The sequence below is a fragment of the Ovis canadensis genome, chromosome 21 (assembly GCF_042477335.2).
Source record: "Ovis canadensis isolate MfBH-ARS-UI-01 breed Bighorn chromosome 21, ARS-UI_OviCan_v2, whole genome shotgun sequence".
Lineage (NCBI taxonomy): Eukaryota > Metazoa > Chordata > Mammalia > Artiodactyla > Bovidae > Ovis > Ovis canadensis.
This window is the reverse complement of record NC_091265.1, coordinates 53,313,041-53,335,637: the sequence shown is the minus strand read 5'-3', so window position 1 is coordinate 53,335,637 and position 22,597 is coordinate 53,313,041. Positions and strand designations below refer to the sequence as shown.

The 22,597-nt window shown below is 44.2% G+C and overlaps 1 protein-coding gene across 1 annotated transcript; it reads left to right on the top strand.

Annotated features, from left to right (window-relative positions):
- Positions 1–9,269: 9,269 nt before the first annotated feature.
- LOC138426634 (pregnancy-associated glycoprotein 1-like) lies at positions 9,270–17,480 on the top strand. Its single transcript, XM_069565357.1, has 7 exons — positions 9,270–9,287; positions 10,727–10,793; positions 10,942–11,060; positions 12,247–12,440; positions 13,328–13,400; positions 15,222–15,320; positions 17,331–17,480. Exons 1-7 carry the CDS (start codon positions 9,270–9,272, stop codon positions 17,478–17,480), a joined length of 720 nt encoding a protein of 239 aa, XP_069421458.1.
- The last annotated feature ends 5,117 nt before the right edge of the window (positions 17,481–22,597 follow it).

The window sequence follows — 22,597 nt, the reverse complement described above, 5'->3', positions numbered from 1 at the left end:
CATGTTTGACCACTTCCAATTTGCCTTGATTCATGGACCTAACATTCCAGATTCCTATGCAATATTGCTGTTTACAGCATTGGAGTTTGCTTCTATCATCAGTCACATCCACAACTGGGTGTTGTTTGTCTTTGGTTCCATCTCTTTATTCTGTCTGGAGTTATTTCTCCACTGATTTCCAGTATCATATTGGGCACCTGCCAACCTGGGGAGTCCATCTTTCAGTTTCTTATCTCTTTGCCTTTTCATATTGTTCATGAGGTTCTCAAGGAAAGAATACTGAAGTGGTTTGCCATTCCCTTCTCCAGTGGACCACGTTTTGCCAGAATTGTCCACCATGTACCATCTGTCTTGGGTGGCCCTACATGGCATGGCTCATAGTTTCATTGAGTTAGAGCTGTGGTCCATTGGTCAGACTGGTTAGTTTTCTGTGATTGTGGTTTGCAGTCTGTCTGCCCTCTGATGGATAATGATAAGAGGCTTATGGAAGCTTCCTGATGAGAGAGACTGACTGACAAGAAAACTGGGCCATGCCAAGTAAATCTTTAACCCAATTTTCTGTTGATGGGTGGGACTGTGTTCCCTCCCTGTTGTTTGATCTGAGGCCAAACTATAGTTGACGTAATGAAAATAATGGCACATCCTTCAAAAGTCCCCATGCAGGCATTGCTGCACTCAGTGCCCCCAACCCTGCTGCAGGCCACTGCCAATCCACGTCTTCACAGGAGCCTCCTGGACATTCATAGATAAGTCTGGGTAGTCTCTGTGGGGTCACTGCTCCTTTATCCTTGGTCCTGGTGCATACAAGGTTTTGTTTGTACCCTCCAAGAGTCTGTTTCCCCAGTCCTGTGTAAGTTCTGGCATCTCTATGGTGGATAATTGAGTTCAAAAAAAAATTTTTTGGTATATTTCACATGCAGATATATATATCTTATGGTATCACTTCAAGAAGGTCATATTCCTGTTGCTTCACTTTGAAAGATGCTGGAATGCAGTGGGTTATGATGTTGCCCATCTCATGCGTCCATTATGAACATGCCCTTCTACATTTCACTTATGGTTTCAGCAGGCATTGTAGATCTTTGCCTAGAACCACTTCATGAGTATGTTTTGAAATAGTGGTTTTCTGTTACTACTGCTCCTTCAACTTTAATTTCTGAAATTCTTCAATAAAAATAAGGTTCCTTTCACTGTTTGTAGTTACATGAACTATGCTTCATAGACACAAAAACAGCATCAATATGATGATTATTTTCCTTTCTCAGTGCTCAGAATGCTGAGTTGGTGCCCTACAATCTGTCGCAGTGACAAATTAGATGTTGTCTATTAACATTTGAACACATTCGGCCAGCTTAAAATGTAATATTAAAAAACTAATGTCATGGGATCCACCCCCATTGCTTCATGGCAAATGGAAGGGGAAAAGGTGGAAGCAGTGACAGATTCTTCATCTTAGCCTCTAAAAGCACTGTGGATGGTGCCTGCAGCCATGACATCAAAAGACGATTGGTTCTTGCCAGGAAAGCTTTGAAAAACATAAACAGTGTGTTGAAAAGCAGAGACATCACTCTGCTGACAAAGGCCCATATAGTCAAGCCTATGGTTTTCCCATTGGTTACATATGTTTGTGAGAGCAGGACCATGAAGAAGGCAGAGGGCCACAGAATTGGTGCCTTTGTACTGTGATGCTTGAAAAGGCTCCTGAGAGTCCCTTGGACAGCAAGGAGGTCAAATCAGTCAATCTTAAGGGAAACCAACCCTGAATATTCATTGGAAGAAATGATGCTGAAGTTGAATCTCCAATAGTATGGTCATCTGTGGCAAACAGCTAACTCATTAGAAAAGTCCTTGATTCTGGGAAAGGTTGAGGGAAGAAGGAGAAGAAGGGTCAGAGGCTGAGAGGGCTAGACAACATCACCAATGCAATGGACATGAACTTGGACAAACTCCAGGAGACTATGAGGGACAGGGAAGCTTGGCATGCTGCAGTTCATGGGGTAGCAGACAACTGGACATAACTGGGCAAAAAACAAAGTCATTACCTTGTGGAATTTCTGACATTTATACATTTAATTTATTTCAATCAATTGGAATTTATGCTAAAATTGTCCCACTTCTGGCCTCTTCATATGAATTCCTAAGCTTTCTCTCCAGTCCCCACCAGTCTTTGAAGTCCCTCAACTTTCTGGTCCTTCAAGATTCCCAAGATTATTTGGTGCATTTCTTTATCCAGTCCTGAAATCAAGGCATCTCTTTAAGAATACATGGGTTGTCTGGCGGGAAATGCATTTAGAGGCTACATGTTAGACCTCAGGATAATCACTGTTACCAAGCTGTCATTGCTTCTAGGCTTTACAGTGTTCAGAGCAAGAAGTACAGATTTTCCTTTAAAAAAATTAAAGAGGAATATAACTGGTTGGTACCAACTTATGCTCTCAGTTGAAGATTTAAGACAGTGGGGTTTTAATTAAGCTTCTTTATGGTATGTGTGAGCTCTTTTCTCTTTTCTCACTGAAAATCTTACTTCAGAACAATGTTAACTTTAATTACTGACTTGCTTTAACCTGTAACATACATACAATACTTTCACAAGAACAGAAGCGATATCAGCAACAATAAGTTGTTGAATATGGTTTCAGATTCCTTTCCTTTTTTTCTTTTGGTATAAAACAATGTATATCTCACTTCCTTTTCCCTCACCCATAAGTTACATTTTAGTAGTTTGGGGCTAGTTCTTCTACTCCTTCTAAATGAAAATAAATATACATATATGTGTATGTAGAAGCAGCAAACTAGAAGAACTTTTTTGAAACTGCTTCTTTAAAAAACTAAATACACCATCTTTGTTTTAAAGTCTATTTTATCTGATATGAGTATTACTACTCCTGCTTTCTTTTGGTCTCTATTTGCATGGAATATCTTTTTCCAGCCCTTCACTTTCAGTCTGTATGTGTCCCCTGTTTTGAGGTGGTTAGCAAAACCAATACAATATTGTAAAGTAATTAGCCTACAATTAAAATAAATACATTTATATTTAAATGAAAAAAATTAAAAATAAATACACAGTGCACCCTGAAGATGTCACCCACTCCACTCCTCCCTCCATCCACATTATATTGTTGTTGGGACGTCCCATGCCTTATTGCACATGCTCCTGTGGCTTGTAACTTCTGGAATCTTGCTGATATTTTCCTTTAAAAACAATGTGTGCTAGATGGCTTGTGCAGATGACTTTTCATATTTTCACCAGTGTGTCACTTGGATAGACCGCTAGATGTAGAATTGGTGAGTTAAAGGGCATATGTGTGTGTCACTTGTCAGATGATGTCATATTCCCCCTGTTGGGATTTAGCCACCAAAACTGAATTTAAACAATGTGCAAAAATGAGCATTAAAAAAAAAGACACAATGCCCCATCTATACATACCTGGTGACCACGATAAGCTCCTGTTGTACCCAAGAGACAGGCCTGGATAGATCTCATGCAGGAAAAGGCCCCAGGAGTCCAGGAAGGAGCCATAACACACTATCATCTTTACTTTGTCTGCAGCAACAGTTTAATAAGTAGCCTTATTCAACTGAGGCTGAGTGGGAGCTTTGAGTTGTTTTGTTTTCATGTATTGATAAGACATTTCAAAATTATTTCTTGGTATGTTTGTTTGGCAGATAAATGTTTCAAGGCATGGACCCTACTGTGAAATTTTAAGAGAAATATATCCATTTATCTTCAGCAAATTGGACACTATTAAATTAGTTGGTTTATATGTCCCTAGTGAGCTTTCTTTATAAATAGAAAGGAAACAAACATGTTTAGTATGGATTCAGTCTCTCTTTATATCAACCAGCTTCAATTAAATCCCTCTTTGTTGCCACTGCATTCTCACCTCTAGGCCAGAAATAAAACCTGCACAGACTGAAGGCTGAATCCAGTGCACTGTGCTGGAGATTTGGCTCCCACTACAGTCTTTGGGAAAAAAATTAGTTAGCTGCTAATGTTAAAATCAGGAGATTTTACATAAATATCCAGAATTCTGACGTCTCTTGAAAACATAGCCAACTGGCCCACTTTCCAACATGCTTGGAGCAGAAGAGACACTGATTCCAGCAATAAGGCCTGTGCAGGTCATTGTCCAGCATGGCCGCCTAGTCCTTGTATCATTTCTCTTGCCTCCTGGACAATGAACTGCCCTTGATTGCTAGTTCAAGGAACGTAAGGACCACTTGTGTCTTGATTTCACATTCCAGGATGTCTGGCTCCAGGTGAATGATCACATCTTCTTTATTATCTTGGTCGTGAAGATCTTTTTTGTACAGATCTTCTGTGTATTCTTGCCACCTCTTCTTAATATCTTCTGCTTCTGTTAGGTCCAGACCATTTCTCTCCTTTATCGAGCCCATCTTTGCATGAAATCTTCTCTTGGTATCTCTAATTTTCTTGAAGAGATCTCTAGTCTTTCCCATTCTGTTGTTTTCATCTATTTCTTTGCATTGATCGCTGAGGAAGGCGTTCTTATTGCTTCTTGCTATTCTTTGGAACTCTGCATTCAGATGCTTGTATCTTTCCTTTTCTCCTTTGCTTTTCGCTTCTCTTCTTTTCACAGCTATTTGTAAGGCCTCCCCAGACAGCCATTTTGCTTTTTTGCATTTCTTTTCCATGGGGATGGTCTTGAACCCTGTCTCCTGTACAATGTCACGAACATCTGTTCATAGTTCATCAGGCCATCTATCTATCAAATCTAGTCCCTTAAATCTATTTCTCACTTCCACTGTATAATGATAAGGGATTTGATTTAGGTCATACCTGAATGATCTAGTAGTTTTCCCCACTTTCTTCAATTTAAGTCTGAATTTGGCAATAAGGAGCTCATGATCTGAGCCACAGTTAGCTCCTGGTCTTGTTTTTGTTGACTGTATAGAGCTTCTCCATCTTTGGCTGCAAAGAATATAATCAATCTGATTTCGGTGTTGACCATCTGGTGACGTCCATGTGTAGAGTCTTCTCTTGTGTTATTGGAAGAGGGTGTTTGTTATGACCAGTACATTTTACTGGCAAAACTTTATTAGTCTTTGCCCTGCTTCATTCCGTATTCCAAGGGCAAATTTGCCTATTACTCCAGGTGTTTCTTGACTTCCTACTTTTGCATTCCAGTCCCCTATAATGAAAAGGACATCTTTTTTGGGTGTTAGTTCTAAAAGGTCTTGTAGGTCTTCATAGAACCGTTCAACTTCAGCTTCTTCAGCATTATTGGTTGGGGCACAGACTTGGATTACTGTGATATTGAATGGTTTGCCTTGGAAGCGAACAGAGATCATTCTGTCGTTTTTGAGATTTCATCCAAGTACTGCATTTTGGACTCTTTTGTTGACCATGATGGCTACTCCATTTCTTCTAAGGGATTCCTGCCCACAGTAGTAGATATAATGGTCATCTGAATTAAGTTCACCCATTCCAGTCCATTTCGGACATCCTGGAATGTGAAGTCATGTGGGCCTTAGAAAACATCACTACAAACAAAGCTAGTGGAGGTGAAGGAATTCCAGTTGAGCTATTTCAAATCCTGAAAGATGATGCTGTGAAAGTGCTGCACTCAATATGCCAGCAAATTTGGAAAACTCAGCAGTGGCCACAGGACTGGAAAAGGTCAGTTTTCATTCCAATCCCAAAGAAAGGCAATGCCAAAGAATGCTCAAACTACTGCATAATTGCACTCATCTCACATACTAGGACAGTAATGCTCAGAATCCTCCAAGCCAGGCTTCAGCAATATGTGAACCATGAACTTCCTGATGTTCAAGCTGGTTTTCAAAAAGGCAGAGGAACCAGAGATCAAATTGCCAGCATCTGCTAAATCATGGAAAAAGCAAGAGAGTTCCAGAAAAACATCTATTTCTGCCTTATTGACTATGCCAAAGCCTTTGACTGTGTGGATCACAATCAACTGTGGAAAATTCTGAAAGAAATGGGAATACCAGACCACCTGACCTGCCCCTTGAGAAACCTATATGTAGGTCAGGAAGCAACAGTTAGAACTGGACATGGAACAACAGACTGGTTCCAAATAGGAAACGGAGTATATCAAGGCTGTATGTTGTTACCCTGCTTATTTAACTTATATGCAGAGTACCTCATGAGAAATGCTGGACTGGAAGAAGCACAAGCTGGAATCAAGACTGCCGGGAGAAATATCAATAACCTCAGGTATGCAGATGACACCACCCTTATGGCAGAAAGTGAAAAGGAACTAAAAAGCCTCTTGATGAAAGTGAAAGTGGAGAGTGAAAAAGTTGGCTTAAAGCTCAACATTCAGAAAACAAAGATCATGGCATCTGGTCCCATCACTTCAAGGGAAATAGATGGGGAAACAGTGGAGACAGTGTCAGACTTTATTTTGGGGGGCTCCAAAATCACCGCAGATGGTGATTGCAGCCATGAAATTAAAAGACGCTTACTCCTTGGAAGAAAAGTTATGACCAACCTAGATAGCATATTGGAAAACAGAGACATTACTTTGCCAACAAATATCCGTCTAGTCAAGGCTATGGTTTTTCCAGTGGTCATGTATGGATGTGAGAGTTGGACTGTGAAGAAAGCTGAGTGCCGAAAAATTGATGCTTTTGAACTGTGGTGTTGGAGAAGACTCTTGAGAGTCTCTTGGACTGCAAGGAGATCCAACCAGTCCATTCTGAAGGAGATCAGCCCTGGGATTTCTTTGGAAGGAATGATGCTAACGCTGAAACTCCAGTACTTTGGCCATCTCATGAGAAGGGTTGACTCATTGGAAAAGACTCTGATGCTGGGAGGGATTGGGGGCAGGAGGAGAAGGAGAAGGGGATGATAGAGGACGAGATAGCTGGGTGGCCTCACCGACTTGATGGACATGAGTTTGCGTGAACTCCGGGAGTTGGTGATGGACAGGGAGGCCTGGAGTGCTGTGATTCATGGGGTCGCAAAGAGTTGGCCATGGCTGAGCAACTGAACTAAACTGAACTGTGTCTTGATAACTTTGACTTTGCAGCATCTAACCCAGACCCCAGCACACAGGTCTTCCTGTAGGTTTGTTGGATATTAAGTATCTTGTGAATACATATGACATTTCAGCCAATACTGAAACCATGCAATTGAAATACTGCTCTGACCTAAATCTTTGAATCAGACTGACATCTTAGGTGCCCCTGATCTCTGCCATTAGACCCACTACCTAAAGCCACTTGTATGTCCCTTGTCTGCCCCTGAAGTCGTCACACTGTCATTTGACCTCTTTTCCTCCTAGTAATCTTCTCTCCAAAGAGGACAGCAATGCATATCTCATGAAGTGGATAGGGAGACCACATGAGATCATGAGTGTGTCTAGCATGGCCCCTAGTATCCATTTTTATGATATTCTTAGCAGTTTGGCAAGATTCTCCATGCTCTTAGATGTCCATGCACTTCAGTTTGTTTTCCAAGCCAAGCCCTATGGAAGAGATTACAGTAGAATTCTCTATATTTTGAGGATTTTCATAGTCCATTTCCAAGGACACTGATGGAGGTAAAGATTTTTGAAAGGTTTGTATTGTTATCAGATCCATTAGTGCTTAAAGGGAACAATTAGGGCACGTCAGAGCATATATCACTAGAAGCTCCTGGTCACCACTGTATGCCAGCAACTGAAGCTTCCCTGAGTAATTGAAGCCAGGAAAGAAGCATGAAGTGGCTTGGACTCCTTGGGCTGGTGTCCCTCTCAGAGTGCATAGTCATGTAAGTATGGGGACTGTAAGTGGCATTATATTCCTTTCTGAGCTGCTTCTTTTCATCTGATTATTCTTTCACCCATCAGAGTTAGAAGGGAATGCAATCATCATGAGGGTCTTAAAATTCAACTCCTATTTATTGATAAGTACCTTGCTAGAGGAACTGTGGGTCTCAAGGGTCTTGTGTAGGTTTGCATGGTTGCAGAACTCTTTGGGCCTCATCATGTCATGACATATTGAAAATGGAATTCCTTGCAATTGTTCAGTTCAGAACTGAAGAGGTAGGTGTGGTCCTAGGAACAGCAGTTTTCCACAGTTTTTTCTAGATCTCTTCTGTTTTATCTCTACTTCAGTGTGTATATGTCTATGTCTGCATCTCTGTATCTCCCTCGCTTATGTTTCCATCTCTTTGGACATCTCTGTGAGTGCAGATCTCTGTGTATTGTTTTTCTTTTCTTTTAATTTTTCATTTTTGACTCTTCCTTGCTTCTCAAGCCTCTTAATCTCCCTAAATTGTTCCTTATCTCCTGGATTCTTCTCTCAACCACCTCCTCACTTTTAACTTGGAGAAAAATTGGGAGAGTTATTTATATATGGTTTATATCTGACAAGCAGTGTGACCACAGCCAACTTACAAACTTCCTGCATTTCAAATTCCTCCCCTGTAAAAAGAGAATAAGAATCCCCCTTCTACCTCCCTACCTGAGCTTCTGTGAGAAGGATACAGTGGGATGTCAACAGCATTGCTGCTGCTGCTGCTGCTGCTGCTGCTGCTGCTAAGTCACTTCAGTCGTGTCTGACTCTGTGCAACCCCATAGACAGCAGCCCACCAGGCTCCCCCATCCCTGGGATTCTCGAGGCAAGAACACTGGAGTGGGTTGCCATTTCCTTCTCCAATGCATGAAAGTGAAAAGTGAAATGAAGTCGCTCAGTCGTGTCCGACTCTTAGTGACCCCATGGACCGCAGCCCTCCAGGCTCCTCCATCCATGGGATTTTCCAGGCAAGAGGACTGGAGTGGGGTGCCATTGCTTTCCCTGAACAGCAACAGCAATGCTAATGGCTGTCATTGTTGAGACTTCCTATTTATCAGGTACATTATATCCATCAGTTCACCTATCCCCAAAATATTCTATTTGGAGGGTAGGAATTATTACATTCCACCTTTTTAACAAGAAGGAAACTAAGACCCACATATGGTCATATGGCTTACACAGGGTCACAGAACAGAACCTGTATTCAAATGTGTGTCTTTGCCTTGGTACATGCATAAAATTCTGAAAATAAGGTGACTCATAAAAGTGACTGGAAAATACACAGTGTCATTACAATGACAATTATACCTTAACACTGACAGCTAATTGTTGATTCTCCTTTGTTTTCTTTCCCCAAAGCTCACTGAAAGTATACCTCTAAGGAAAGTGAAGACAATGCAAGAAATACTCAGTGAAAAAAAAACTTGCTGAACAATTTTCTGGAGGAACATGCTTACAGGCTGTCTCAGATTTCTACTCGTAATTCAAATATAACACCTGTACCCATGAGGAACTACCTTGATGTGAGTGTGTTGGGAGGATGGCGGTCCACAGCATTCCCTGGTGGTCTAGGGCCTAGTACTGGGTCTCATCTGGAGGTGACAGGTCAGATGTTGGGGCTGGGGCTCCTGCAGAAGGCAGGGACACTGGGGAACAAGGACCCTATTCCTAGAGGAGAAGACACTCTTCTCCTCAACTCTCAATCTGTGGTGACTGAGCCCAGCATTACCAGGTGGTAGGTAAACATCCATTTCTGTGTCAAAGATGTGTCATTAGTTTGAGGGAGATTGTCCCTTCTGAACTAAGTGAGCCACTCAGTCACTGATGAAGGGTGAGTCATCTCTGATCAAAAGGTAAAGCAAACTGCAAAGCAATTGTGAATCCCCAGGCAGAGGAACTCAGCTTCAACAGATGCAATAATAGCAGTATGCGTGTAGTAAAATTATTCAGTAGAGTTCAGTCCAGTTCAGCCACTCAGTCGTGTCCGACTCTTTGTGACCCCATGAATCGCAGCACACCAAGCCTCCCTGTCCATCACTAACTACCGGATTTCACTCAGACTCACATCCATCGAGTCAGTGATGCCATCCAGCCATCTCATCCTCTATCATCCCCTTCTCCTCCTGCCCCCAATCCCTCCCAGCATCAGAGTCTTTTCCAATGAGTCAACCCTTCTCATGAGGTGGCCAAAGTACTGGAGTTTCAGCTTTAGCATCATTCCTTCCAAAGAAATCCCAGGGCTGATCTCCTTCAGAATGGACTGGTTGGATCTCCTTGCAGTCCAAGGGACTCTCAAGAGTCTTCTCCAACACCACAGTTCAAAAGCATCAATTCTTCGGCACTCAGCTTTCTTTATAGTCCAACTCTCACATCCATACATGACCACTGGAAAAACCATAGCCTTATAGTAGTGTTACTAAACCCCTAATCTGTGTAGGCCATAAGAATTTAACACTTTGGTTATTTTTATTAGATTTTTTTAAGGACTCATTTTGACTTCAAGAATGCCCAGGCCAGCGTGAGAAACAGGCAAAGAGTAAATACATGTCAAATGAAAGGGTTACCTGTGTGGTGTTGATTGGAGTGGTCTGAGTTTAGAGGGAGTGGCTGGGATTGATCAAGGTGGACCTCCTGGGGAAGGAGGTGCTGAGGCTGGATTTGAAGAGGAGGCTAGAGAGCTCCTCAACTGAAGGTACTAGGACTTCCCTTGGGTTGAGTGTTTGAAGCTCTGGGCTTGCAATGCAGGGGGTACTGCTTCAAAGCCTGGTCATAGGGCTAATATCCCATATGCTGCATAGCATAGGAAGAAAAACAAATGCAGGCACCTCTGAGATAAAGGCTGTGAGCTGTACACTGGTTGGAAAGTGATCTCAGGAGACATGTGGCACCCAGAGGGAGGCAGCAGTGTGGGAATCGAAGGGAGCCAAGTCTGCACTAACCAACCCCCTTTTGGTCCCCACAGTTGTCCTATGTGGGTAACATCATCATTGGAATACCCCCTCAGGAGTTTTGGGTCATCTTTGATACAGGCTTATCGGACTTGTGTGTGCCCTCTATCTCTTGCAGCAGTCCATCCCGTTATGAGTACAAGTATCTCCCAATCCATTCATCTATTACTGCCCTGACACCCCTTTCTCCGCCTTTGGCACCTGTGTGACCCTCATCTTGTGTCTGCAGATACACATATTGCCTTCAAATATTATGAGTCTTCCACCTCTCGGGATATGAACACGCCCCTCAGCATCATCTATGGAACTGGGATAATGAAGGGATTTCTCGCTTATGACACTATTCAGGTAATGTGGAAAGAGAAGCTGAGTCAGGACTGACTATGGAGTGACTGCTGCTTACAAAACAGTTGCAGGACAAGCTGGCAGAACCCATCCTTTCCTAACTCCCATAGATATTGGCCATCTTACTCACAGGATCCTATCCCTGGGGAGACAGCACCAATGGTGACACACAAACTTCCAGATTAGCTAACCCAGAGAGTGCCTTGAGGTGTGGACTTATAGCTCCACTGCCCATGAGCAGCTCAAGGTTCATTTTGATGGGAACAAGAAGGGGGGAAATAGCATGCACTTTTATATTCTCTGACTGTTCCAGGCACTTTGGTGGTAATAACTTGTTTAATCCTGCAACAACCCCACGCAGCAGGTACTTTGATAAGCTCATGATACAGATGAGGAAACCGAGTTGCAGACAGCAAGGGCTTGCTGAGGTCACATATGTGGTATGCGGTGGAGCTGGACTGGCTTGTCAGGACTGAAGCTGCTGTAAGATGTTTGGGGACAGGATAAAACTAATCTGGGGACCCTGGGGGCAGTCAAGCACTTCAGATATCCAGGCTGGGAAAGAAGGAAGCCAGAGATGTTGTGGGGCCTAATAAATGGTTTCTCACTTCAGGGGCCTTTGAGAGTCTAATAAAATCTTCGGCCTGCCTCCCCCAAATTACCTCAGGAGTTCCCCTCCCTCTTTTACTCTCTCTCTCTCATACACACTCACACAAAGACACACATATCCCCCAAGGTGTATTTCCCACGAGGTAATTTCATAAGAACCCTGCCAGCAACATTGCGTAATTGGCTTTTGCCATCCTGTGCAGATGCAGAATCCAAAATACATTGCAATCAATTCAGCCCGTTTCTGTCATCAGTCATAGTGACGCCAATAGAAGGCTCTCCTGCTCTCTCCTCTTTTTGTCCTGAAGGGGGCACCATTGGGTCCTGACCTGAGTCTCTTGGTTGCCCCACCTGGACTGAAGGCTTGAGGCCAATTTGACAGAGGAGCAGATGTTTTAAAATCCACAGCCCCACACAAATGAAACCCTAATTTCCCTCCCACTTTGGTCTAACCATCTGAGGTCCATCAAAGACATAGCTTAGCCTCAGCTCTTCTCTGAGGATCTAATGGCAATACACCTCAGCCTAGTCCCAGCCCCACTTCCTAAATCTTTGTGTGGGAATACTCTCTTCTCCACAGACTGGGGACCTTGTTAGCACTGACCAGCCATTTGGCCTAAGCTTGGAGTTAAACAAGTTTGATAATACACCTTTTGATGGCTTCCTGGGCTGGAACTACCCCCGCATGTCCGCCATAGGAGCCATCCCCATCTTTGACAACCTGAAGAAACAAGGTGCCATTTCTGAGCCTGTCTTTGCCTTCTACTTGAGCAAGTAAGTCTGAGCTGGACAAGTCCTCTCTCCAAATTAGCTGTAAGATGCTTTCCATTGCACAAAAATTATTGAACACTTGATACAGAAGTATCCTGAGAGATAATCTAACCCAGGATAACTATGGCCCCAGCCCTCACCTGGCTTCACCACTGGCTTTTATAAATAAAGTTTTATTGGAACACAACTGTGCTCCTGGGATCAAAAGAAGCGGCTTTGTCTAGGGGTGAGGAAAGGGAAAGACCAATGGAAGGTGTCAGGATACAAGTTGGATGAAAAGACAACAGGATTTGCTGATGGATTTGATATGGAAGGAAGGAGAGGGATGGCAGAAATCTTTCCTTCCTCACTATCAGTTCACTGGGAACCAAACACCAGCTACCCAATTTTCGGGAGCCAGTAAAAAGTGAAAGTGTGGGAGCCATTGTTCATCAAGTATTGGAAATTTCAAGACAGGGATAACAGAGGCGGCCGGCCCAGCTGATGTGGGGCCCTATAGATAGCACAGGTCATGGCCAATGAAGCCAATATGGGTGACCAGAAGCCACACTCTTAGTGCTTTCAGTCCTTGATTTTTCTGAAAAATGACAAATTGGACAAGCAGAAGACCAAAACCCTTCAGCATACTGTTCTCTGAGGGTATATCTGAGCACTTAGGTCTCAGGAGGTCCAGGGTCTCTTCAGAAGCCTGGGTAGGTGGAGACTCAGCTTCTAACCTCTGTCCACTCATTAGCCAGTTACCAGCCTCAACCAGGTTCTCAAGCCCTCTTGGGCTTGATCTCTGCTTCTGTAAATAGGGAGTTTATTAGGGCCTTGATGCATGGACAAGCAGAGCCCTAATAGTACTATTTACTGTCCTCCAAGGATCCCTGTCTTCATTCTCTCTACAGATGCAGGGTAAGTGGCTGTGTGGTGATGTCTGGTGGTGTGGACAAAGACTACTACCAGGAAGGACTCAACTGGGTACCATTGGACAAAATTGCTGACCAGCATATAAACATGGACCAGCAAGCCTCTCCCTCTGAGGGCTACCTCAAGTGATGCTCCCACATGTGTACATCGACACAGGCAGACTCACAGACACACAGTCAACAGACATATACACCACCCACAATGACACATACAGACACAAGGCACACACAAACACACAAGCAGGCACATGTCAACACATCAGCAGGCTCATAGAAACACATGCAGGCACAGATAAACATGCACAGCCAGGCAGAGACACACAAGCACACACACAGAGCCACATAGGAGTACACACACAAATAAACACACAAACACAAAGATATACAAACCATCCGTGGATTCATAATCACCCCAAGCCTCCTGACCAGGGTCCTTCACAGGGTCCAGAGAGGCCTGTGCAGCGGGGGGAGCACTGCACCCCTGAGTGTGATGTGGGGAGCACGGTTAGAAGACCCTACAGTCTGGTGAAAAAAGGATTAGGGAGAATTTCCTCAGCCCAGACAGAGTTATGATAAGATGACCAACTGTCCAGGTTTACCCAGGACAGAGTAAGTTCTCATTACAGATCAATGTCAGTTTAAAAACAGGGAAAGTGCTGAACAAATGGGGAAAACTGGTCTCCTTAGGGAGAAGCTAGCCAGCAGTGGAGAGAGGTTGGCCACAGTATTGAGATCTGAAAGCAATTCATAATAAAAGACACCCCACATAACTATAGCTATCTACCCTGGGCACACAGTGCAGCAGGTGTTATAACTGAGAGAATCAGGAAGGTGGGATCCATAAATGACTTGAAAACAAGGGGAAATAATTGATGGGATTCTGAGTAGTATCCTCAGACAATGCTGACCTGTCCTTTGGAGGTCCCCTGGGCTAGTCAGTTATCACCTGGCCAGGGCCTCAGTATCTGAGCTGGGTGAGTGAGCAGTGCAGGGAGACACCCTCTCCCAGGGCAGCCAGTCTCCCCCACCCCTATGAGAATCTGCTACCCCTGGGAACCTCCATGTTCACTGTGCGTTTGACCTGTTTTTGTTCTACACTGGATACAGTTCTCTTGATGGCCCTCATTCATTATTTTCACAGTCTTCATTCACTCATTCATCACACTAACATTGTGTATCCACTGTGTGCCAGGCATTTTAGGGACGTGATGAGAATAAAACTTTCCCTCACATCTAAGAAGGCAGATGTACAAGAAATGACTCACACACACATAGTGAACTGTCACTTTGGTACATGCTAGACATGAGGAAGGGTCTACAGAAAGTGACCAAGACAAGAGACTGATATATACCATTGGAAAGACTTTCTTGAAACCATGACAGTTCAGCTGGAATCTGGAAGATGAGAAGAAGTTAGCTAGTCAAAGAGGAGGAGGGTCTTTTATAAAGGAAGACCAACTTGTGTCAAGGTGCAAAAGAGCCTGATGTAGTCAAGTATTGCATTCAAGGCTGTCAAGGAAGGTGTCATGTCCAGAGCAAACGAAAAGAGGGCAAGAGATGAAGGGCTGTTCAGGAAACAGTCGGGGAGAGGGCAGCTCTGGGGAGATTCAGAGAAACCTTGACACCTGCTTTGTCCTGATGTCTCAGCATCTCCATGAAAAGAAAGGTTATTGCTTGTTCTGGAGGATGTCATGTCATCGTGGACACTGGGACATCAGTGATCCTTGGCCCAACAAGACCGGTAAACAACATCCAGAAGCTAATCACACCAGCACAGGGTTCCAAAGTGAGGGGTCATACCACAGGGTCACTCCCAGTCTCCCCACACAACAAGGATCTCCAGGGCCAACCACTCTCCTTCTCTCTCTAACAGCACTATGTTTCATGTTTTGCCATCAATACCGTGCCCTCAATTCTCTTCACCATCAATGGCATCAACTACCCAATGCCAGCTCGAGCCTACATCCACAAGGTGAGGGGACCTCACCCTGAGGGTTGGTTCTCAAATAGGAACTTGCAGGAACCCTTTCGCTGCTGCTGGGAGGAGGCTGCCCTCTGCAGACCATGTCACACCATTGCAGATGCTGCTGAGCCCCTGTGACTGGGCCAGAGCCTCCCACAAGACCAACCACTTGAGAGTAAAGGGTAGTCTGGGACACTGATCATTCTGAAATAAATGTGGAGACACCACCTGTTGCTGGCATGGTGGGAGTCACAAGGAGAAGGGAACACTCAGGTCCTCAGTCCTCAGAGAGCGTCAATCAATCAGAGCCCTCAGATACATGAACATGAAAAGTCAGCTCTAGCATTCCATGAAATATGCCATGTGACAAGGAGAATGGCTAGGGACAGTCCCAGTGTGCTGTCCCACCATAAAGTAACTGTCTCCCTTCACTTCTCAAAGTTTTCCTGGTTTGAATGATAAGTTCTTGGTTACCATAGTTCTTGGCTGCAACTGCCCCTTGCTAAGCCCAGTTCCCCCTCTGGGAGTTGGGGTATCAGTCCCCTCTGTGGGGAGGTTGGATGCTAAGGTGAATAAAGGGTACACAGTGACTGCTCAGCCCCGGCACAGGGTGGAGGCTTCATGTCAGCTCCCAGTGGGAGTTCAGAGCAGGCTGATGGGCTCAAAGAAGGCTTTGAGGAAGAGAGGGAATTTCAGTAATTCTAACCCCACAGTTCATGGAGCTATAAGGAGACCTGTTTGCGTCTAGGCTAATTTACACTAAATTCCATGAAAAGGGCATCCCAAGGTGCTCTTAAAGGGGACAGATTAGTGGTGATGAGGGCTATGGACCAACCGGTGGGAGTGGAGCACCAGAGTAAGTCACCCAACCTAGCCTGGAGTGGCCAAAGAGAGTGAGTATGGGTCCAAGGAGTCTCCCCAGAGGGCCTGAGCAAAGTCTTAAAGAATCTGTTGTGTGCACTACTATTAATGTATTTAAGATGGCTAACCAACAACCAGCTCCTGAGGAGTACAGGGAACTCTGCTAAAGTTATGTGGCAGGCTGGATGGGGGCGGGGGGTTTCTTTGAGACAAGGATACATGGATACATATGACCGAGTCCCTTTACTGTCCACCTGAAATTCAAAATATTGTTAATTGGCTATACTCCAAAACAAAATTAGAAGCTTAAAAAAAAAAAAAAGGTTGTGCAGATGCAGGAGAAAAACAGGTATTCTCTGCAGCGAAGCAAGGAGCAGGAGTCAGAGGAAAGAAACAAAGTGTGAGGAGGACTATGGGACACTCTTCTTTTCTAAAAAAATGTATTGAAGTAAGGCTGATCTTCAGTGTTGCATTAAGTTCTGTTGCACAGCAAAATGACTCAGTTACGCACATACAAAAATATATATTCTTTTTCTTATTCTTTTCGTTACAATTCATCAATGAATATTGAATACAGTTCCTTGTGCTATACATTAGGACTTTGTTTTTTATCAGTCCTCAGTATATTTCTTTGCTTCTGATAATCCCAAATTCCCTATCCTCCCCTCCCCAACTCTCCTGCCATATGGCAACCACATATCTTTGCCTTTTTCATTTTTGGATGAACCCTCACATCCGCAGCTGCTGAGAAAACTACTTGATACTTACCAAAAGAGGGAAATAAAACCCAAAAGTATGCTGAGTCTGGATATTGAGGGCAGCTGCAGGTAAGGGCTTCAGAGAAGGCAATGGCACCCCACTCCAGTCCTCTTGCCTGGAAAATCCCATGGATGGAGGAGCCTGTTAGGCTGCAGTCCATGGGGTCTCTAAGAGTTGGACACAACTGAACGACTTCACTTTCACTTTTCACTTTCATGCATTGGAGAAGGAAATGGCAACCCACTCCAGTGTTCTTGCCTGGAGAATCCCAGGGATGGGGGAGCCTGGTGGGCTGCCGTCTATGGGGTCGCACAGAGTCAGACATGACTGAAGTGACTTAGCAGCAGCAGCAGCAGGTAAGGACTCAGGCTTACTGGTGTGTGTCTCTGACTCCCCCAGGATTCTCGAGGCCACTGCTTTGGCACCTTTAAAGAGAACAGAGTGAGTACATCTACAGAGACCTGGATCCTGGGTGACATCTTCCTAAGGCTGTATTTCTCTGTTTATGATCGAGGAAATGACAGGATTGGCCTGGCTCCAGCAGTGTGACTGCTTGGACTGGTTCAGGAATCAATCAGGCCGCTCCTAACACACACTAGCTCACACTAGGGCACTCCTGCCCAGCAATGCTGGTGAACTGTGTTTGGTGCTCTGCAAACCCTATTCTCAGTAAAGAATAAAAAGTTTCACTCTTAATGGTGCTAAAACAAATGGGTGCCTCTGTTTGGGTCTGGGAGGTGCATAATAATCGGTGAGGATTTAGAACCAAGTCTGAACCACTAAGGAGAGGAGCCCAACTCCAACTGATTTCAATAACTGCAAGCTCTAAAGGTGCCCATGAAAAGCACAGAGGGAAATACAGTCAGTGTCTGTGGGCTTTTTGAATGGATCACGCTCTGTGCTTGTGAGATTGGAGTGGCCAGGGAAGGCCTGCCTAAGGGAGACACATTTGAGATGATGCTAAACATTGAGAAGAAGCCAGTAAAGCAAAAAGCTGGGAGAAGAACATTCTAGATGTGAGAAATAGTCACTGTAAAGGCCCAAGGTAACAAAGCTTAATGAATAGCTACTTTTCCAGTTCCAATATTGCTTTCATGCTTGGAATTTGGCCGCAGGTCACTAACCAGGACCTCATTACATACTTCACTTGTGAATTACCAGCAGTGAACCATCTCATGCTCCCCAGAAGGGAGACCCTGGTGCTGCCACAGGGCTGAGTCAGCCCTGGGCCCAGGGCTGTGTACACAAGCTGGTTATCACCAGCGGCATCAGGTTGCCAGGGGCATCACCAGTGACTCTGGCTATCTCTGTGTGCCTGTTCTCATGGGTGGAAACTCCAGGGAACTGATAGAGCCAAGAGACAAACCTTAGCTCTTGTCCCATCTTGCCCTGTGTGATCCCATGGCCAGCTGACTACACTGCACTCTGGACAAAATCTCCTTCCTATTCCTTCTCTGAATTTGACTTGTGAATAACATCAGCACCAGATCCTGAAGTCTGGTGGCTTGAATTTAACTCACAATCAGCTGATACCCAGAGATGTCCACCCTTGTCCTGAGTGTCTGTCCTTTTTCTCCAACCAGATCCATAAAGCAAAGTCCCCAAAGAACATGACTGGTTCACCCCCTCTCAAAGCATTCAAAGCTTCAAGATCTTTTTTGAGCATCAAAGAGGGAACAAGTACCTTGATTATAAGCTTGTCTCAATCCAAACCTCGCTCAGGCAGGGGTTCCCTGAGGAAAGGGTAAGACACTGCATCTAAATTCTCAGAGAGCTGAACATGGAATGCTCCTCACTGTGAATGCAGGTCCATGTGACCCAGTGTCTCAAGGGTCTGTGTTGTGTAAATAAGGAGCAGAAACTCTGGGCCTGCTGAGCTGGGAGTGAATCAGGCACCATCTGCATGACTGCTTCCTGGGGACACTCCAGCTGGGGCTCCCCCACTGTGCCTGGAACCTCGAAGAACCTGCTGCTACCAGAAAGCAAGTCTTCTGATGGAATCACAACCAGACTTGAGGGACAATGGGGAAGGAACTTCCACTCTGGTGCCTGCAGACCTCTGAGAGCTGCCTAGCAGTGGATGCAATTGAGCTTTCTCTCATCTTTCTTTTTCTCTCATCTTTCCCTTCCTGAAGGTCTCCTAGCCTGGGAACAAGAGTTTCTGGTCCCCAGGTCTTCATTAACTTACCTGCAGCCTTAGAGTGAGTCATACACCCCAGGGTTCAGTTTCCCATGTCTTGGATGAGGGAGACTGGACTTGCTCCAGAACACATGTTCCAGACTGAAGCTCAGCATCAATCAGTGGACAAGTGGCTCAGAGGTACGTGTTGCCAAGGATGCTGAGGCTGCCTCTATTGGGCAGGGGACCATGCCTGGTGATATCCATGGATCCTGGGCTCAGGACTGGGAGTGGAAGACCATTTAGCATACAGCTGCTGTGAGATGGAGGACGTTAGAGGTCTTGCCCACTGGAACTTACCACCATTTGGGTTCTGCGGGATAGGATCAGGTAGCTATAAGTCAGAAGTTACCAACTGGGAAGGTTGTAGTTTCCTCTGCAGGAACTCGATTTGGGATGATGAATTAACTCTCTAAAAGGAACTCTGGACACAAGACCCGCCAGGATGGTTAGAAAATTAGGAAGTATTTTAAATGCTTGGATGACCTGCCGTTTTGCTGCCCAGCTTGGGATGATGCCCATAGTTATAGTGGAATCAAAGAGCCCCTGGGAGAAGCTGTCCCTCTCGCCGTGACTCATTAATAGTGAGTATGGCTCTATCCCCTTTATGTCCAGACCAGGAATTGCAGCAAGAAGAACATGACCTCCAGCAAAGTTAACTAGAAAACTTGGGTGGATTTGGCCCTCTGGTTGGCACCATTCTTTTCCCAGTGCTTCTTGCTTCTTTCTTGGATCCTGAGCAATCTGCCCATGTCTTGGTTCCTGAGTCATGAAGTCCTCCTCCCTTTCCTTCCAAATGTCCCCAGAGCCCCACTAGTGGCTCCTTCCATACACAGGCCCTCTCCCTTACCTGCAGATGACACCATAGAAGAGAAAACCAGGGATGGGGCTGCCCAGTTCATTCTTTCTAAAAATGTCCCCATTCCTTCTACCTCCAGGCTCTGACCTGGCTCATTAGAGTCTCCAGTAGGATGAACAAGCAAGTTAGCAGGGGGGAGTGCAGATGGGGGTGAGGGTGGGGTCCTTGGGTGTGGGGGATGGTGATCAGAGGACAGAAGAGCTGGACAGAGAGCAAAAGGGTCTCCAACCACTCAGTCTTTGGGGTGCCTGCCTGAATCTGCTTTTCTTGGGCCTCACAGGGTACCACTAAGACAGAGCCTTCAAAATGCACCTTTTGGAAACTTATTACAAAATGATGTCAAACATAACACAAATAAGAAGGAATAGTATCATGAACCCTGTATTTCAACATTCGGCATCAATAACTACAAAACTACCCTCTGAGTCCCATAGGTTTTCATAAAGCAGAGACTAGAAGTGCAAGTCAAGGTAGTGGACAATCGGGTTCCTGGTGAAGACAATCTTCTTGACTTGCCTCAGCTCTCTTTCTATGTTCTCATGTGTGGTCAGGGAGGAGATGGAGGAAGAGGCAAAATAAGAGAGAAACAGAGGGAAAGAGTTTAATCTCATCATGAGGGCCCCACCATCAAAAACCCATATCAACTTAATTTCCTTCCAAAGACCCTACCTCCGAATACCATCACATCGGGAGTTAAGGATTCAACGTCTGAATTGCAGGGAACAAAATTCAATCTATAGCAGCTATGCAGATCTATTTTCAAATCAAGACAGAGCCTCATTTAATTTCTATTTTCTTTTACTATTTATTCATCTCTGCTGAAGTATTTTAAGGAAAAGTTACCATCTCACAAAATATAGTAACCACAATGTATTTTGTTCCAAATAAAATTAACATCTAATATCCAGTGCATGTTCAAATTTCCCTGATTCTCTAAAAACAGATGTCTTTTCACAGTTTATTGAAAGAATGTACTCATATGTTTCACTTTTAAGTTGTTCTCTCTTAAGACTAAATAACTGTCTCTCTCCCGATTTTAAAGCCATTTATTTGTTCAAAACCTGGGAGGAAGTGGCATGATTTGTCTTATAGAATGTCCCAAGTATTGGGTTAGAGCAGGGATCCACAACACTGGCACCAGGACCAATACCATTCCTTGGTCTATTGAGAACCGGGTTGCAGAGCAGGAGGTGAGCAGCAGGCCAGTGAGTGAGGCTTCATCGGTATTTACAGCTGCTCCTCATCGCTCTCCCATCACCCAGAGATGGGACAGTCTCATTTTAGGAAAACAAGATCTGGGCTCCCACCAATTCTGCATTATGATGATCTGTATAATTATTTCATTACATGTCCCAATGTAATAATAAAAGAAATAAAGTGCACAATAAGTGAAATATCCTTCAATCATCCCAAAATCGTCTTCCTACGAAAAAATTGCCTTCTAGGAAACCAGCCCCTTATGACAAAAGTTGGGGGAGTGTAGGTTTAGAGGATTGCTTCTCTGTAGCTTTATCTGTGTTTTTCCCTGGAGACTGGCAGGTAGATCTAGACTTGAGTTCAAAACTTTTTATTGGAATATTTCATATGCAGATATATATTTCTTATGGTGCTACTTAGAGTCTCACTATTTCTAGTTGCCTCACTTTGAGAGATGCTGAAATGCAGAGGATCCTGATGTTGCCAGCTTCATGCATCCGTTGTATACTCCCCTTTTTACTTTCACTTATGGTTTCAGCATCCATTGATGACCTTTGCCCAGATTCATTGTTTCATGAGGATACTGCAAAATAGTGCTTTCCTGTTTCTACTACTCCTTCTGTTTTAATTTCTGGAATTCTTCAATAAAAATAAGATTTCTTAAACTGTTTGTGGTTACATGGAATCTGCTACACACACACAAAAAGAAAAAATGGCATAAATATTGATGATTATTCTCCTTTCTCAGCACTCAGAATGGTGTTAGTGCCCTAGCAATCTGTCACAATGACAAATGAGATGTTGTCTATTAGTATTTTGAATTTCTGACTTTTTATATATTTAATTTGTTCTGATTAATGGATGTAATGCTAAAATTATCCCAGTTTTGGCTTCTCCATATGGATTCCTAAGCTTTTCTTAGACCCACTATCTAAAACCACTCATATGTCCCTGGGCTGCCTCTGAAGTCTACACTTTTCCTTTTGACCTCTTTGCCTCCTAGCAATCAGCTCTCAAACAAAGACAGCAAACCATACCTCATGAAGTAGCTAGGCAGACCACATGAGATCATGAATGTCTAGCATGGCCCCTCGTATTCACTTTTATGGTGTTTTTAGCACTTACTTCTCCAAGTTGGCAAGTTTCTCCATGCCTTAGATGTCCATGCGCTTCACTTTGGTTTTCCAGCCAAGCCTCAAGAAAGAGATTACAGTAGAATTCTCTGAATTCAGAGAATTTTCTAAGACCCTTCCCCAAGCTCAGGGATGGAGATAAAAATTTTATCAAGAGCTTTGTATTTTTATCAGATCAATTAGTGCCCTAAAGCGGACAATTAGGGCAAGTTAGAGCACATACAACCAGAAGCTCCTGGTCACCACTGCATGCTAAAGGACTAAAACTTCCCTGAGTACTTGGAGCCAGGAAAGAAGC